We start from the raw sequence: 18,728 nt of genomic DNA, 5'->3' as shown, positions 1-18,728 counted from the left end.
AATCAGCTGAGTCGAGTATTGAAAAGTCATGAAACAAAGACAGCATTACAGAAAGTCATAAACTTTCAAAACATAAAAGAATCAGCTCAGTCGGAGTATTGAAAAAGTCCTAAAACAAAGACAGCATTACAGAAAGTCATAAACTTTCAAAACGTAAAAGAATCAGCTCAGTCGGAGTATTGAAAAAGTCCTAAAACAAAGACAGCATTACAGAAAGTCAAGAAACTTTCAGAACGTAAAGAATCAGCTGAGTCGAGTATTTCATAAAACAAAGACAGCATTACAGAAAGTCATTCAGAAACTTTCAGAAAGTAAAGAATCAGCTGAGTCGAGTATTTCATAAAACAAAGACAGCATTACAGAAAGTCAGAAACTTTCAAAACATAAAGAATCAGCTGAGTCGAGTATTTCATAAAACAAAGACAGCATTACAGAAAGTCAGAAACTTTCAGAACGTAAAGAATCAGCTGAGTCGAGTATTTCATAAAACAAAGACAGCATTACAGAAAGTCAGAAACTTTCAAAACGTAAAGAATCAGCTGAGTCGAGATGATCACTTCAAAACCTAAAAAAGCGATAAACAAAATAAGCATTAACAACACCAACACCAGAACCAACAACAACATCAAAAACATAATGTCTCCCAAACAAAACTCTCGAAACCGCAGTCGTCAAAGCCCAAACCCAAACCCAACCAATCCACGGCCCACCCAAACCCTCCTCCCCACACAAATCAACAAACGCGGCAATAAAACAAACCCTCGACGCGTGTCCAGACGGAAACGAAAAACGATCAACGGACAATGTGGGTCCCATGGGGTGAGAATTATGAGCCGGCCGGGGACGGCGGACCAGGTATTTAATTAAACCGACGGCGGCGATGTCGGTTACGAGGCCGACGAGGAGGGGGAGGAGGAGGGATTGGTGGCGGAGACGGAAGCGGAGACGGGAGTAGAGGAGGGAAAGGATTAATGGGAACCATAACCGACCGTCACCGGTTAGTTCAAGGAGTTTGAGGAGGATTGGTGGGATTAAGGGTTTGGTTAGGGTGTGGAGGGTTGTGGTTAGGGATTTGTCTAGGTTGGTTAAGTGGTTTAGGAGGGTTCGGTGGTTTGGTTGTGTAGGAGGGTTCGGTGGTTCGGTGGTTCGGTTTGACATGGTTAGGGACTGGTTTGGGAGAATTGGAGAATTGTGGTGGTGAAGTGGTGATGATTGGTGATGTGTTTTTTTGGGTTTGTTGGAGGTTGTTGGATCTATAGATTGGTTAGATTCGGTTATTCCTTCCTAGTACTCTAGTTGAGATCTCATTGGGCCGGCTCGGGCGAGGCGAGCCGGTGCTAAGGGTGGTTGGGTTTGAATCAGGTCAGAGCTGATCGGGTAATTTGGATTTGTATTAATTATGGTCGGGTCCGACTCATATTCGAGTGGGTTGTTATCAAGTTATTTGGAGATAACGGAGCGGTATGCGATAAGCCGATAATCATCATTCGGGTAGGGTTGAATTCAGTTTTGGGTCAAATTCAGTTTGTTAATTTGGGTTCAGTCAGTTTTATCGGATTTAATTGACATGGTTCAATATGACCCAAAGACGAGCACAGTTTAGACCCCTACTTAATTTCATGGAAGGCCAGGTTCGCTTAGCATTCTGGTAAGAAATATAATGGTATGAGTTGTTTGGCCCAGTTACCGCAGTCCGTAGGCACGAGCCGTTATAGTTGTTTGTAACATAATTCTTCAAAGAATATTATTAACTTCTTTAATTTTTTTTTAAATATTTAATTATGAAATAAATTAATTTAATAAAAAAAATTAGTTATTCAATATTTTACATATGTTAACTTCTGCAAATTCTTTATCACAAATGTACCATTTTAATAGTAAGACAAATCGAAATTATGATTGAACTTTTTGATCCAAATTAGATCGGCCCAACTAGGTCGGTAACTAACTAACCCAAATTAGACGGTCCACAGCTCTTTGTCTTTGTCACAATTTTTTATTTTATTTTTTTCAAAATGGTTGTATGCATGGAAGAGTTGATTTTGTCGTCATTAATACTCTATAATAATTGTATTGCCTTCTAATTCCCCTCCAGTTTATGCTGTCTTACTTGTCTACTTGTCTGTTCAACTTATAAGTGGTTGAGACCTTCCAATCTTAAGGAATGCAAATCATAGAGTTTAATTGACTTGACCCTAGCCCTGGCAAAAGTAATCCGATTCGATTGATCCGAACTATAACACCCGAATGTAACCCCGAAAATTCATATTGACCCGACCCGAACATGACCAAGCTTTCTTGACCCATAACTGTTCTGACCCGAAAGTGACCCGCTTAGAATCCACCCAACCCGAAAATGACCTGACAAAACACAACTCTAGTTGAATCGAAATGACTTTTTCTCTCTTATTTATCGACCCAAAATGACCCGACCCGCTTGACCCAACCAACAAACCCGAAAAAGGCCCGAAATGACCTTACCCGGCCCGAATTAACCTGAAATCGCTGAAATACCCGAACTGGCCCGACCCAAACCCGATCATTGACCCGTTTGTCAGGTCTTCATGTGTCGAATTCAAGTCAATGGGATATTTACTCGGTGCTAGACCTATAACACGAGTAATGGTAATTGAACTCAAGACCTATTGAGTTACGATCGAGTTAGACTCGAAACGCGTCGAAAACTAACGGATTTTTGGTATGTAAACTACATACTCAAAAACAACAAAAACACAAGTGTTGTCTTTTCTTAATTTTTCATATATTTCTGAATTCCTATTATTGAAAAACTCATGGCCTTATATAATAAGCCCCAATCGAAACTCCTAGGTAAGTGAAGAGTTGTCATCACTCTTTCACTAATTACAATCATAAAAGGGAGTAAAATGAAAAGCCTAAAAGCAATTATAAGCTTATTGAATACATTATTAGCAATAAGTAAATAAAAGATAAACATTTTATTAGCTTGCATTGGACCGTGTGCCAGTAGCTTCTTTTAGGCCGTGTCCGTACTCGTATAAGATAGATATACTCATCTTAAGAGAAGTCAATGGACAAATTTGAGTTAATTATACCTTTGAGAAATGTTGGAATAAGACAAATAAAACAGAATATCTAATCTCTGTCAATTGAGTAATGTAAGTGCCTATTTTGGTCTTGGTTAGTGGAAGGAACACACCATGTTGAAGATTTCCTTTCCAAAATTTACTCTTTAACTTGACATTCTGATTGTTCAGCAATCAAATTCTGATGTCCCACTCCATTGATTGTAGTCATGTTTATCATAAATTTTGATAATTATTGTCTCGATTCACTCGCAATAACTCCGAATCTAAGATTATGTTCTTTAAGCCTAAATCCAAATCCTAAATTCCTAATTGAGATGACCGTTTAATTGTTTCATTATCGGATGGTCAGAATAGAATATAATCGTATTTAGAGCTCGCCATTAGCACGGGCTGACCCGGACCCAGCCCGTCTTGACCCGTTATTTTATGTAACTTGGTCCGGTCCGGCCCGGTCTTAGCCCGCTGTTAACCCTGGCCTGGCCCGGGTCCTGAAATTTCAGCCCGGCCCGGCCTTGGCCCGCCATTTTAGCAAAAATAAAAAATAAAAAAAATAAAATGGCAAGGCTCGCCAGACCGGCCCGCCTTTGGTCCTGGCCCGGTTCAAGCATATTCTAGCCCGGCCCGTCAAGCCCGTCCCCTCCCCCTGGCCTAGCCCGGGTTTGACTAAGAGAGCCCGGCCCGCCCGGCCCAAATACAGGTCTAATCGTATTGGTGACACCTTTAAGCATTGTTGTTTTAGGAATAATTCAGTATCTTACATTATCTTAATATGAGATGGTTTTAGAAAAGACTTACTCGCTGCCTTCCACAAGAATTCGTATTATTTTAATATTTGGTTCTAGGCATTAAAGTGAGCAGCGTGCAGCAGACAAGAAACAGTAGCTAACGTGAGGATGATATGGGCAAAAGAGCAAAGCATGCTGCAACATTCTGTAAAATATGATTTTTGGAATATGTAGACAGACATTGTGTCCAGAATCTGTGTATCTTCCTTATGACAGTTACGACCGTTTATATAAACGCAAATTCTGGTTTGTGACGTGTCAGAACCAGTTGAAATAATGTTAGAAAGGGAAGATGGTTGATATATAAAATATTAAACTCCCTTAAATAATCAGATAATTGTAAGTATCTTTTTTCAGTTGAACAAATCAACTAAACCATAATGGAGTCAATAAACTCGATACAAGACGGACAAATCGATTTCTGCTTAATCGTCTTAAGTACCCTACAAAGGGAAGAATATCGAGCAGGAGACTCAAGGAGTTTTATGCTTCCGGCATCATGGTTGGAGAAAGGTTCTCGATGATAAGCGACTAGCGGCCATGACAAAATTCCTTAAGCTGCCAATTTGTTTTCAGTAGAGTGTACGACTGGGTCGTACTAGTGAGCTTCCATCAATACGTATAATGGCTTTCCCTTCAACCGGTCACGGCCCTGCGCAAAATATCAAATATGCAGTGATTAAGAGTTAAGACACTAACTACGATAATCCAACAATGAAAGTAAAGCGAACATGACAGGCGAGAGTGTCCCGACCTTGAGATCTGGTAGTTCAATGACACATGCACATTCAACTACTTCGGCTCCAGCACGTTCTGTCGAAAGAAACAGAAGACTGTCAAAATGCATTCACTAGTTGAACAACGAGAAATTACTCGAGCATTGAACAAATCCCCTTGGTAAGAAGCAACACATTTAAGCCGGAAAAATTACTGTCCGAAAGATACCACAGTCAACTTATTCGGTCTCTCGACTCTTATTTAGAAACCAAGAACCGTTCTGCCTTTTTTTCATGCACATAACAGTTCTGAGTCAATTCCTCAGTTCAAGTTAGCAAGGTAAAAATCTGTCAGATTGAGAAGTTGTAAATGACAACAGTTCCGAATAAAGTCCGAGCAGATACCAGAAAACCTACCTAGTAAATTCATGGCGGCACAAAGAGTGCCGCCGGTAGCCACCAAATCATCAACGACCAATGCACGTTCACCAAGTTCAACTGCTCCAACATGCATCTCTAAACAATCACTGCCATACTCTAATACATACTCCTCCGAATAAACTGCACCTGTCATGATGCAACATCTGGTATTTATACGCGCCACACAAAGTCACAAATCAATATATAAGTTATAGGACGCCAACTTTTATTCATGTAAATACTCTTGATATGCGTTACTTCAACGCTTTGCTTTAACTGCGTGTCACAGGTCCAACAGTCTGACCTTTCGATAGGACAGGACATTTGGAATTTTCATTTTAGTCCAAAAATATGAAATTCATTCACAAAATAGCGGTGTCCGACACTTGAGATGGTGTCACAACTGACACACGCAGCCTGAGTCGAGTAAGGTTGTTGGCAATTTCTAGCCATACACAAATTAAAGGGAAACACTTTCGACTCATCGTACACACTTATCTTAGAAATATACGGAAACAACTAAATTTAATAACATTAACGCAACTATCAGCAGAAGGGAAGAGAGAATGTACCAGGCAATTTTTTTGGCTTTCTCAGAGGGACAAACTTTGCTCCAATCGCCAATGCAATCGGAGGACCAAAAATAAAACCTCTTGCTTCAATACCTTTGAGAACAAAAACATTCGGTTCAGTCAAATTCAAAAGTCTAGTAAACGTAATTAAATTAAACGTCTGTCAAAAATCTTTGTTGTTTGTTTTCAGCCTGAAAAACTTTTAGATTATAGAAGCATTATACACGGGGTATCAGGCAAAGAGAGAAATCAGCTAATCAACTACAAAGCACATGAATATTAGATGAATGTTTCAGGCTACACTAGGAGGTGAGCACGGCAAAGCACCCACATTAAAAGCATGTATATTAGATGAACGTTTCAGGCTAACACGCTAAAACTCTCCGAAGTTGTACAAGAGACATGATGTAAATTGTAAAATATACTCCGTAACACAAGTAAAGATGGCATTAGCAGTGTCTAATAAAAAAGGATATCCAAGAATGTATATATGTCAAAATCGGAAGAAAGCGACAACGAAACAAAGAAATCACTATTGACAGTCAGTTTAGAAGATGAAATCTTAATACTCCGTACTAGGTATAACAAAGTGACGCCCACAAGCATAACTACAACTTGAAGCAACAAGATTGCAGTAACAAGTAACAGGAGGCTTATCCTAATCACACAAGAGGGGAATAATAATAACAATATAAGCATAAAGACAAATATGTTATTGTCGATATAATATTATGTGTTCGAAAATAATTGGCCTTTCGTCAAATAAATCAAAAAAATAATGGACCTTTATCACCTTTAAATCCAATCAAGAGATTTCAAAAACATGCACAATGATCAGGGCATAACCAAATGTAGGACTCAGTCCCACATTGCAGCAAAAGGACAGAAATCTAAATTTTGACAAATCATGGACAGCACATGATAGGCAATCTGACCAACATCACTTAAATGAATAATCCAAACCAAATTTCTCGGAACATAATCTTCGTATTTCTGGATAATATATCGAAAATCAAGCATACGGGTCTTGTAGAAAGATCACCAAACAACTATCCGGCATTATCAAATACATTCAAAACCAATACAAAAATGCTTTCGCAAAAAGCCTCAATTAGGAGTATAAAGCAATAATAAGAAGAGTAAATTGATAAACAATACCAATATAAGGAACCATTTTTATAAACAGTACCAACATAATCAATAATTCGTAATTAGTACCAAAATATTAACTTTTATCTATGAATAGTACCAAGTCGCATAAAAATCTCATCTTAACCTACTATATAAAGTCCAAGAAACCATCATTTAAGTACAAATCTTGACTCATCCACTTCCAAACTCCCTCTGTTAGATGAAAGCACGTGTAAAGTAGGAAAAAAATAGAGTAAAAAGGCGACTTGGTACTATTTGTAGATAAAAGTTATTATTTTGGTAATGTTTACGAATTATTGATTATGTTGGTATTCTTTATAAAAAAAGGGTCTTTATATTAGTACTGTTTATCAATTTACTCTAATAAGAAAGGTTCATTAGTTATATAATTGTACAGCTTGAAATCAATGTGCAATCAAGGTAAAAAACTTCAAAGTGGGACGTGTCGAAAATAGTAACCTAACACTAAAAAGCAATGGCATTATGGCACACTACATTATTGGGAATTAGTTAGTGTTGATGTAGAAACATTATTAGAGGCTAATAGAGCAACAACAAGAAAGAATAGATCTTTTTCACAGCTGCAGTTGAAGAGATAGTCAAAGTTAAACATAATGAGAAAGTGAGAACGAATTTGCAGCGGAAAATAAAAAAAAAACACTGAAAACAGTAGAAAATAGACTTGAACACTCACTCAATTTTACATACAAAAGACCAAACGAATCAAGAACCAAATCAAAAGGGTCCACCCAAATATTGGATCCAACGACAGGCCATAAGAAAACAATGGAAGCCGCTCATTATATTCACAGATTGTAATCGATAACACACCCCACTAAACACAGCCCCACGGTCCAACAAAAACATCACTCCACTCACTAACAGTCACTTCTAAATTTCATTGTTTCGATTTTTATTAATTTAAATGACCCATGTATATGATGTATACACTCTTAATGCCAGCCAGAAGTCGAACCTAGTGCCTACTCGATAAAAGTTTCTTAGGAATGTCAAAATCCTCTAGGACTCCGATCGTGACTATCAAAGGATAAGAGTTACAAGAATCATTTTGAGACTAAGGCTCTGATGTTGTCGAGTACAATACATTATACGCTCAATGAAGAGTGCTAACTTTTTGATCATTGAAATGTCATCTTTGTTTCTCCCATGATAAGGTCTACCATTTCATCAAGTTATATAATAATTATAAGAAAAAGGGAGGGAAAAAAAACACCATCTTTTTGCCACTAAGGAGTAAACTAGTTAACTAGTGCTCTTTTTGCAACTTTATTAAACAAAAAAAAGTCCCAACCTACCATTTTATCCATATATCACTCACTACTTCTACTAATTTCTTTCCATCACCAAAAAAAAGTGTCTTTCCTACTTTGCAATTTGCATAATAATCCTTGTTTTACATTTACGAATTACGAATACAACAACAGTATTACCCCAGTATCTCAAATTGTAGGGTAAGAGGGGGTCGGATGTACGCAGTCTTACCCTTTTGTACGAATAAGTAGAATATATTATTTGAATCAAATATGTAAAAATTGCGTAAGCAATTTGAGGTGCAATACACATTATTTTCTCTGTTCCATTTAATTGTATACGTTTTTCAAAACCCCGTCATATACAATAATTTGAAAAACGTATACAACCAAATAGAACCAAGGGAGCGAGGTGGGACATTTACCTGCAACAACAGATATGTTCTTGTTTTTGTAACGCTCAACAAACAAATCCACAGTATCTTTGAAGGCCTTTGGATCAAGCAATAAAGTTGTAATGTCTTGGAACATTATACCTTCATAAAATTCACAATTAATGTAACACCAACCAACAACATTAAATTGCATAAAAACACCAAAATTGCAACCTATATTTTCTTAGAAATTGAACATAAAACACAGAAACTTTAATGAAAATAATAAATAACCCAGAAGAGGACAATATTTTGAAGAAATGCTCAGCAAATATTATGAACTAAAACGATAAAAACTTCAATAAAATAAACAAGATACCCAGAATATATACTGCAATTGCACAGAAAATTTGAGCAAAAAAAAAAAGACAATGTTTTGAAGAAATTCTCAGTAAATATGAACAAACAAAAACGATAGAAACTTTGATAAAATTAAAAAATACCCAGAAAATATACTGCAATGCACAGATTTTGAAGAAATGCTTAGCAGATATTTTCTTCGTTCAAGCTAATTATATACGTCTAATTAAAATATGCCTCACATATATTGAACAAACGTATGAAATTGGCTCAGAGGGAGTATAAGCAGAATATAGCAAATGTTCCCTCCTTTCAAGCTAATTCTACAGTTTAATTAAAGTACGTCTCACATATATTGAACAAACGTATGGAATCAGTTTGAACGGAGGGAGTATGAACAAAAAGACAGAAACTTTGATATATTAACAAACACCCAGAAAAGAAACTGCAATGCCCAGAAATTTTAAGCAAAAAAAAAAAAAAAAGAATTTTTTGAAGAAAAGCTTAGCAAATACTCCCTCAGTTCAAGTTAATTCTTTATGTTTAATTAAAATACGCTTCACATATATTAAACAAACATAGCGAAAAAAAGACATAAACTTTGGTAAATTAAACAAACACCCAGAAAAGAAACTACAATGCCCAGAAAATTAAGCAAAACAAAAGACAATTTTTTGAAGAAATTCTTAGTAAATAAGCACAAAAAAATATGAAACTTTAATAAAATTGAAGTAATATAAGTAAAATAAAAATTACCTGGTTTAGGAAAATTAGGAACAACTCGGATTTTCTTGTTAATGTAAGAAAGACGAGGATCACCACCACCATTACAAGTTGACATTGTAATAAGAATGCAATTAGTAAAAATAAAAATGAAAACTGTGTTTTAAATTGTTTTGTTTATTAGTGGTTAATTGTTAGTATTATTAATTGGAGAAATTAAAATAAAAAGAGAGTGTTTGTAGTTGTTGCTATATTTATAGAGAGGGAGTGGTGGACTTATTGGTAAAGAAGGGTAGATGGATTAGAGTATGGTATCGGTAGCATGGTGTAACATTGGTAAGGTGTACCAATTGAAAGAGGTCTTAATTGTATCGAGTTAAGACACAAGTATCGTGAAAAATAAGTCATGGACTTGAGTCGTATCTGGATCATTGATCTTGTTTTTATTTGACCAAAAATTCTACCGTACTCCCGGAGAACGGTACTCTCCTCCGGGAGGACGGTAGAATTACTCTTGTTTGACACCGAAAAATATTGGGATAGTCCACAACATTTTTTTCGATCTATAGTGCATTAGCGGATTTTTTAATAAGTTTGTTGAGAGACGGTGTTTTGGTAAATTTATTGGAAAATTATTAATGATTAAGACAAAAATGAAGACTACGGAGTAATAAAATGAATAGTACGGAGTAATAAAATGGTGGTTAAGAATAGTATAAACGATCTATACTGAAAAAAAGATTACGATCCGAGGTAGAAGACTGAGACTTGTAGTTTTTGAAAGATATACACATTTTTTCCGAAAGATATTATCATTTATAAATATAGTTTTTGAGCAATATTATATTTTTTTAGTGTAATGTTTTAGTAAATGTGCTCAAAAACTTTATACTAAAGCAAAACTCAAAAACTTTAAAAGAAAACTCTAAAATAAACAATAAGAGATATTACCTCAGATGTATAGTTTATGAACTGATCTATACTAATAAAAATGGTCACAATTAATTATTAAAAAGAAACGTTATTATGGGCATACTTCTTCCAACAAACTAGATAAAGGACTATATTCAGTGGTGGAATTAGGAGGGCTAGTAGCGGTGTTCCAGATCCCCTCATAACCGGTCCGATCTCCGGTCCAGATCCCCTCCTAATCGGTCTAGTCCAGTCCAGGTATCCTCCTAACCAGTCCGATCTCCGGTTTAGGGTCGTCCAATCTGCGGGTCAAACCTGGTTTGATTTTAGACGGCGAACACCCCTAACTCCATGATAAAAATAGTACTCCACCAATTTACCATGCTCACTATGAAACATACTCCGTATACAAAATGAAATAGTCATTTCAAAATACGATCAATTTATAGAACCTAGTTAATACCGATTTGTGTTTTTGAATTCCCTTGTTTTCGTTAACAAAATCAAAGTTGAATTTATTAGTGCAACAGAATTTGGAGCATATGATCGAACAAATGTACATTGAATTAATAAGATTTTGACTTTTTAAATTGGTTTGAGGAGACTTTAGAGAAGAAAGAGTGGGTGCATAACTGCATATTAAAAACATCTATGCAATCTGGCATTTGCTATAAAAACACCGGTCCGTCTTGCTTCAGACCGCAAGATACGTCTGAAACAATAAGACCTCTCACAAGTGGAAATCACATGGGTGGTGGGACACCCCATGTGCTTTCCCACTCACTTCCTAAATGGGTATTTTGTGAGAGGAAATGCTCCGTCTTATTATTTCAGACGGATCTTACGGTCTGAAATAAGAATTTGTGTAAAAACACTCATAATTTCATACGTACTACTACTAGTACGCACGTTATACTTCAGCTACCTGTTGATTTGACTGTCAGGGGTCCTAATTTTAAAACGTTGAAAAAAAGATGTTAATCGTATCTAATAGTATTAGTCGTATTAAGTTTTATCTTAAGGAAAGGTATAACGTCAGTCTAAAATTATTAATACCGCGTATGAATGTGAGACGGTAAATAGTAACATACTCTTAGATTTAGCTTTGTACAATGGAGTAACATTATTTCCTATCTTAACCATAATCTTACCTGGTATATTAGTGGCCGGTTTTCTGTAAATTAACTTTTTAGTATTTATATAATGATAATACAAAATTGTAAAAAAAAAAAAAAAAGATAAACAATAAGATGGACATATCCATTTTAAGACGGACATATTGGATAATTTATGGAACACTAAACTCGAACTTTATAGTTTTTATATGAAGTACTTTTTATTAAAATGTCGTATAGGAAGTACATATTTGCAATAAAAAAAATCAAAAAAAAAAAACTTTGAACTTGGAAAAGAGTAGGGCATTTTATTTGCATAGTGAAGGAAAAAAGTCAAAAAGTTAAGATAAAATTACATTAAAACAGAAAAATAATAATCTTTATTTCTCTTTCACGACAATTAAGGTTATTGCGAAAATCCAACAACCATTCATGAAACTACCTTCCCCCAATTCGAAATACAATAAGATCGAATAGTGATGATTAGTCAGAAAATCCGATTAAAAGGTTCATTTAAGATCAATTTATATGATTCTAAACTTATATAAAATGTGCTTTGTTATTCGTATTAGAGACCACATTGCTAAAGTTTTTTAATCTGGTGCAAGAATGTGAAAAGATAATTAGGATATTATTATCCAAACTCTTATTTGCTACTCCGTAGATCTTTAAATTCTTTCCCACTAGCTACTAATTTCATCAAATGAATCGATAGAAAATTTATTTTGTGGTATATTACAAAGTAGTAAACATTGAAATTAAACTCTTTTTTTTTTCATTAAGTCAATTATTTTCATTAATTGAATAAGACAAATAAAATAGCAGACTTTATGATAAATACCGAATATTTGTATTCTCGTTTAGTATTACTATGATAATTCATATATTCTCTTCTATTCACTCATTTCTTCCCCTTCCATTTTGCACAAGAAATAAGAAAATGATTTTGGACCACACACATAAAACCTTCCAACAAAGGAAAAAAGTAAGAAAATCCGATACCATGAAAACGGAAAAAAAGAGGAAATTAGTGAATAGGAGGGAGTATTTAACTTTCCTTACCCGTCTAAAACATGAGAATCATCAAAGTTTTTGTAAGAAAAAAAATTGAGAATATTGGTACCGACTACAATCCTTGCTTGAAGAAGTAGTTTACCTAAAAATTCCAAGACCAAATATAAGTATGAAATCTCATCAATACCTAAAAAGATCCAACTCTAGTCAAGTACTCCCCTCATAGATACTCTCATAGTCTCATGTCTCCATCCAACTTGCATTCTATCATGTATTCATGTGACGAAGTGTGCACTTCTCACTTTCTTTTTCTTAACACTTAGTCTGGCTGAAGACGGGTCGGAGCAAGTGACGGGTAATGTCACTCACAAAACGGATAGGGGGAATAAGGTGGGGGCACCCCCATGTGCTTCCCTCTCTCCTCTATTTGGGTCATTTGTGAGAGGAAATGGTATCCGTCACTCCAAAGTGACGAATACGTGCCGTCTTCAATGAGATTTTGTGTTTTCTTAAATACTTGGATAACGAGGCAACCCGGAGGCCGCAGGTAGCAGTAAATTCCAGAGTATACGTAATAACTTGTATACCACGTATATCAGATTAACCAAATTGAATGAAGTTGAAGTTATTTGAAGTCTGGTTATGTTCTTTTCGGTTGATAGGAACTGGACTGAATTTAACCAAATTGAATGAAGTTGAATTGAACTGAATAGAGCTAAGCTGAACTGAACCGAATAAAATTAAAGTAATACGGAGTAGTTAATTTGTGAAGAAATAAACATAACTGAAATAAATAGAACTGAATGAACTAAAATTAGGTAAAATTAAACATAAGAACTGTTATTACAGTCCATTTTATGTTATATGATAAGTTAAACATAAGATTAACATTAATCATAGCTCTCAAAGATCTAACAATAAATATAATTTTTGGTATGTTAAATGTATTTTTTAATGCTTCATCATTTTTATAAAATCATTTTATAGTAAGACGAATTTGATAAGAGAGGGCCAATAAAAGACAATCCTTGTATGATGATACTTTATACTGAGGGACCTATTTAGACATGTAGGTCATCATTATAAAACATTAAGTGGTAAAAATGAAATTAAATTGAATAATTATAAATATAGATATTTGCGTTTCTTATTAGGCCGGTCATATTAGTAAGAGAGTCCTAGGTAACAATTTGTGTATAATTTGATAGTAATAAATGAATGTTAATGCAGTTCTATTTTGTAATGGTATAAGCTTATTATGTGATCATTTTAAAATTTAAAATAAAAATGATACAAAAAGTAATACTCCCTCATACTCGCTATGATATTCCACATTCATCAAAGTTGCACAAAAATAAGGAGTGCATTTGAAGGAAAATGAAAGCGAGAAGAGGATGTGTGGTCCTAACTCCTTACTCGTTAGTGCGTAAGACCCACAAATTATCGACAAATAAGAAAAGTGAAATATCGTTGTATATTTGCAACTATAAAAAAAATGTGGAAATAGCTCTTTGTTAAAAAACGGTCACTTTAGAGCGTAGTTAACAATAAAAAGTTTACAAAAAAGTGAAAAAACGCAGATTAATATAGATAAATATAAAGTCATAACTTAATGAAATACCGTCTCTTATCTCAACGGTTCGTGTGATAGGAAATAAGCTCATCCATCAAAGAAAGATACGGTGATAGCAACAAGCAAGTTGGGAGATCTATAGAATGTGAATGACGAATGTTGTTGCGTTTGAGAAAGTGACTAAGCGATAATTTTAAAGGATACATCAAATTTTGGCAATTAAAAGCATTTATTTTGCTTCCCTAAAAAAGCTCCAAACCCTTTGCAATTTGTAATTGTAGACTTGTAGCCTCTTGCTTTGGAGTTTATTACTTGTCACCTACTTTTGTTCAATTGGTACCAAATATTAGACCACAAAATCTCATTTCATGACAAGACGACATCCATTCACTTTAGAGTGACGGATACCATTTTCCTCACAAACGACTCAAATAGAGAGAGGAAGACAAAAGGTCTTTCCCTTGTCCCCTATCCGTTTTGTGAGTGACATTATCCGTCATTTGCTCCGACTCGTCTTCAGCAAGACTAATTGATTAGACTCCTTTCCATAACCGATAGCGGAATTAAAGGGGTTAGCATGGAAACAAGAAACTTGTTTTCATTGAAAAAACGAAATTATTGGACTTTAATCAAATTTTCCATTACTTATTTTCTTTCTTTTACCTTATGATGTTGTTAGTTTTCTCTCGTTGAAGTTTTTTGCCTCGCTAACTTCAATTCCTCATTCCACTATTGTTAGTAAGGAAAGTATATTACCGATAAAAAAAATTCGAGTTAAGGGTAAGAGAAGGACCCGAACTTTGCTCTTTTTTCCAGTTAAGGGACTCAACGTTCAAACTTTACGGTTAAGGACTCGAGAACTAACGCCGTTAACTACATGTGTTGTATACTTGTAAAGTTGTAATGTTTGTTGGGCCCACCTAAAATACTTATGTTAACTCCTTTTTTTAATAAAAGATGACAGCCTATAATTTGAAGCCAAACCATTCTCAATCAAATTTTCGTCTTTCTCCATCTAAGTAGAGGCATTAGAGGCTTTAGGCTTCACATCATCATCATCATCATCATCAATTTGCAGTCATTGCAATGTATTATTATATACAGTAAGTATTTAATTTTTGAATTACGCCTAAAGTTTTGATCTTTCCACTGTTTTGAAATTTGTTAACGTTTGATATTAATTTTTTAATTATTACCGTAATTTCATCATATTCGATGATCAAGTTTGAGAATGAGAATATATTTATCAAAATGTTGATTTACCTAACTAACTAAGTGAACTTGTTTCCGGTAAACTAGCAACAAGGTAATCTTCTTCCTTTGTGCAAGGGAAACATTATTAGTCGAGTTTGAGGCGTCGTTGCCTGGACCGTATTGGCAGTGCTATAAAAGAAGTTAAGGATGTCATAATAGTCGAATTTTCTATCTCCCCCACTTATTTTAAGGCCTAAAATATGATTAGTATGCCATGCCCTGTTTAATGCCAGTTTCAGCAAAAGTTTGTCATCGTTAGTGCACTCAATTGGACGTCCTTCGCTCTGTTTAACTATGATTATTCATACAAGCCTTGTCCGACTCGAGTTTGAGAAAAACACATACTCCGCATTTGGGATTTGAGAAATGCAGTACGACATTTAATCAAAATGACGGAGACCAAAAATTGATACCGATAGTTGGGGAGGCTTTGGAGTTTGGAGAATGGACTCATATTCAAGATTGTATGTTGAAGCAATTCGATGCAAAATCTAACTTATCTAAGTGTAATATATGAAGCTTTAGTCCACAACCGCTTTCAATTTTAAGAAAATGAAAGATGAAGATTTTTTTTTTCATGGTGGAACTGTGGAAGGATTCACTCTACTTTTGTTCAATGCACCAAAAACGTATTCTACCACCATTAGTGATGAATTTTAAATTAGAAGATGATTCAACCGTAGACAAAAGATTAAAGAGAGAGAAATTTGTGGGATTTATCAAAAGTTAACGGAGTTAGTGGTTGAGTCCTTTAACTATAAAGTTTAATAGTTCGAGTCCTTAATTGGAAAAAAGGGCAAAGTTCGGGTCCTTATCTTACCCATAACTCAAAAAAATTCAAACAAGAGGGTAGTACAAAATACATTAATTTATTTCATATTATGTCATATATTTAAGTTCAATACTCCTTCCATACCAGACCAATAGTAACATTGACCGTTTTGTCACTATTCATGGTCGTAGGGAATCTTTGATATTATTCTTAATCTATAAGACAAAATATAGTCATGTGAGATCTTGTTTGATTTATCGTCATGAATGCTATAAGAATATCAAATTTTTATAATTTTTAATAATGCGTAACAAAAGATATTTACATTGCAAAACGTGTCTTGATAAGTGTGAAAAAGTCAATGTTACCATTGGTGTGGTATGGAGGGAGTATAATATAACGATTTTATCCAGATTAACTTTATAACCCAATGAAAGAAGAAGTCTTGCGGCCTTGCGGGTTTCTTGTCATAAAAAAAACTAAAGGAACACGACAAACGAACGATTAATGCTTGAAAATATCTTTTCTCAATAGTTATTGTGTACGACTGTTATATGATCTGACAAATAAGAATTGAAAAGTAGTCATTTATGATTAATAATGACCATTTTAATACTCCGTACAAAATAGTCACTTTTTATATGATCGCATTATACAAGATCTAATAGTCACCCGCATAATTTAGGATTTTTCAAAGATGAGTAACATATTTTAATTATTTTTTGCTTATGTTTTTGCTTCCCGTGAGGGTAGCGAGACGCCGAGAAGTACGAATGTACAATGACCAATCACAAATTGGCAGAGTAAAATGATTTTGTTATTCAATGAAAATCTTGTACAGCGTACTAATACAGTCAATGCATTGAACTACTACTAAATTTTTTGAAGATTGAAACAAATCTACTTTGAAATAATTGATTATGTCTGCAAGTTTCAAGTTTTGAAGTTTCATGAAGATTAATTGTTGTCACAATTTTCATCTGTTACGGTTAATATCTGCTACAAATTTGATTTCTGACGGGTTAAATAAAATTTACATTTACATAAATAGATAAAGACAAGTTATTTGTGACTATCCCTCACAAGATATACCTGTCTGTCACAAGGAAGATTTACTAAAATTGTTATTGTATAAGACGATATTATATTGTGAGGCAATTTATAAAAACAACTCATTTAATAGTAATAGTGATAAATAAGATGGTTTTTATACAAAATAATCCTCAAATTGTCTTATTTTATAATTTGTGCACAAAGATTTTGTAAGTGTCATGAGTTAAGGTTTTTAAATTTTGGCTAAGCCAATTTGGCCACATCCTAAGGTACTAGACTACTAGGATCATGTTTCTAATAGACATATTTTAAGATCACAAATTCTCACTTTAGACAGATATTATTCATTTAAAACTGTAAACGGATAGTGTCTCTCACAAAATGAGAGTGGATAGTGCACGTGGGTAGAAAATGGATACCCCATTTATCCTCCTACTTGCATTTTGTGAGAGAGTCACTATCCGTCTACAGCTTTAGTTGTATAATGTCCCTCTACAATGAGACGAATTGTAGCAAGGTTAGACGACACACCTTAAACGAACCTACTCAAAATAACTCAACCTAACCGAGTAACCGACCCCAAAGTATATAAACGTACACCCAAACTTATCCGGCTTAAACACATACATCTAACCTAGACTCGATCCGACTAACCCGTTCACGGTTCACCACATCTATTAACTAGGACTCTAGGAGTACCAAAGAAGTAAAGAAGTGGCTGAAAATGTAACATGCATGTATCCTTCTAGATTCGGAATAAATTTCAAGGAGTGATGATTGACGAGACTACTTAGTACTTACCCATGTTAATGCCATTATCTACAACGTCATGCCATCATCCAGATCATGACTACCTAAGATTTAAAGTCGTAGACTTGTCACCTCTACAAGATCCTTTTGACTTAGAGTAGATGTGATCAAATGCGTTCTCGATATCTCGTGGATTGGATAATGGTCGGGTTAATTCTAAGTTTGTGGTCTAGGGACAAGCAGGTTAGCTGGTTCAGGACGGGTTAATATTATAAACTTTTATATTTTTTTCATTTTAAATAATCTTCCTAGTTTAACTTTTATGGTCAAAGATTAAAAAAAAAAAACTTTGATCATTAATAAGTTTAAAAAAACCAAAACTGTTACATGATAATAAAATGTTACTCTAACATTCTTCATAAAAAAAAAATCTAATGTACAAGTCAAATTAGGAAGATTATTTTGAAATAGAGAAATTTTATATATTGAAAGAGTCGTATTCAATAGATAAGAGGATCCGTAAAAAAACTCTACTTTAGAGACCTTCCCAATTGGTGAAAGTTGGGTAACATATTCTTTTTTGTTGACATTATGCTCACCTAGTTCTTTATTTTTTAGCTATTATTGTACTCTAGGATGGATAATATAGGAAGAATGTTTGTCACGCAAAAGATTTTCTTCAGTTGAAAAGGAAGACTTATGATGATTGAAAATGAGAGCTAGAGGTATATATGAACGATTACTACAACAACAATAATATATTCACATGTAGAATTATGAGTGAATATATAATCCGTATACACTTAATTTCAGTTCGCTTCAAATCTCACGAGTTTAGTTTTAC

The 18,728-nt window shown here is 34.5% G+C and overlaps 2 protein-coding genes across 4 annotated transcripts; both read right to left on the bottom strand.

Moving 5' to 3' along the window:
- Nucleotides 1-388: 388 nt before the first annotated feature.
- Nucleotides 389-1,222, bottom strand: LOC141591986 (putative lipid phosphate phosphatase beta). The gene has a single exon (XM_074412519.1). It carries the CDS (start codon nt 1,156-1,158, stop codon nt 559-561), a length of 600 nt encoding a protein of 199 aa, XP_074268620.1. The 5' UTR covers nt 1,159-1,222; the 3' UTR covers nt 389-558.
- Nucleotides 1,223-4,155: 2,933 nt separating this feature from the next.
- LOC141592009 (adenine phosphoribosyltransferase 3-like) lies at nt 4,156-14,187 on the bottom strand. 3 transcript variants are annotated; one of them, XM_074412557.1, is made up of 6 exons: nt 14,104-14,187; nt 8,410-8,520; nt 5,562-5,654; nt 4,987-5,136; nt 4,608-4,666; nt 4,156-4,505 (listed from the first exon to the last, which is right to left on the bottom strand). In XM_074412557.1, exons 1-6 carry the CDS (start codon nt 14,144-14,146, stop codon nt 4,452-4,454), a joined length of 510 nt encoding a protein of 169 aa, XP_074268658.1. In that variant the 5' UTR covers nt 14,147-14,187; the 3' UTR covers nt 4,156-4,451. The 3 variants fall into 3 exon arrangements, with proteins under 3 accessions (XP_074268658.1, XP_074268650.1, XP_074268666.1); XM_074412549.1 differs by lacking the exon at nt 14,104-14,187 and adding an exon at nt 9,475-9,847; XM_074412565.1 differs by lacking the exon at nt 14,104-14,187 and adding an exon at nt 8,862-8,926.
- Between the last annotated feature and the right edge of the window lie 4,541 nt (nt 14,188-18,728).

This window comes from Silene latifolia, chromosome 1 (assembly GCF_048544455.1).
Source record: "Silene latifolia isolate original U9 population chromosome 1, ASM4854445v1, whole genome shotgun sequence".
NCBI classification, from domain to species: domain Eukaryota; kingdom Viridiplantae; phylum Streptophyta; class Magnoliopsida; order Caryophyllales; family Caryophyllaceae; genus Silene; species Silene latifolia.
This window is presented reverse-complemented; position numbering and strand designations above follow the sequence as displayed.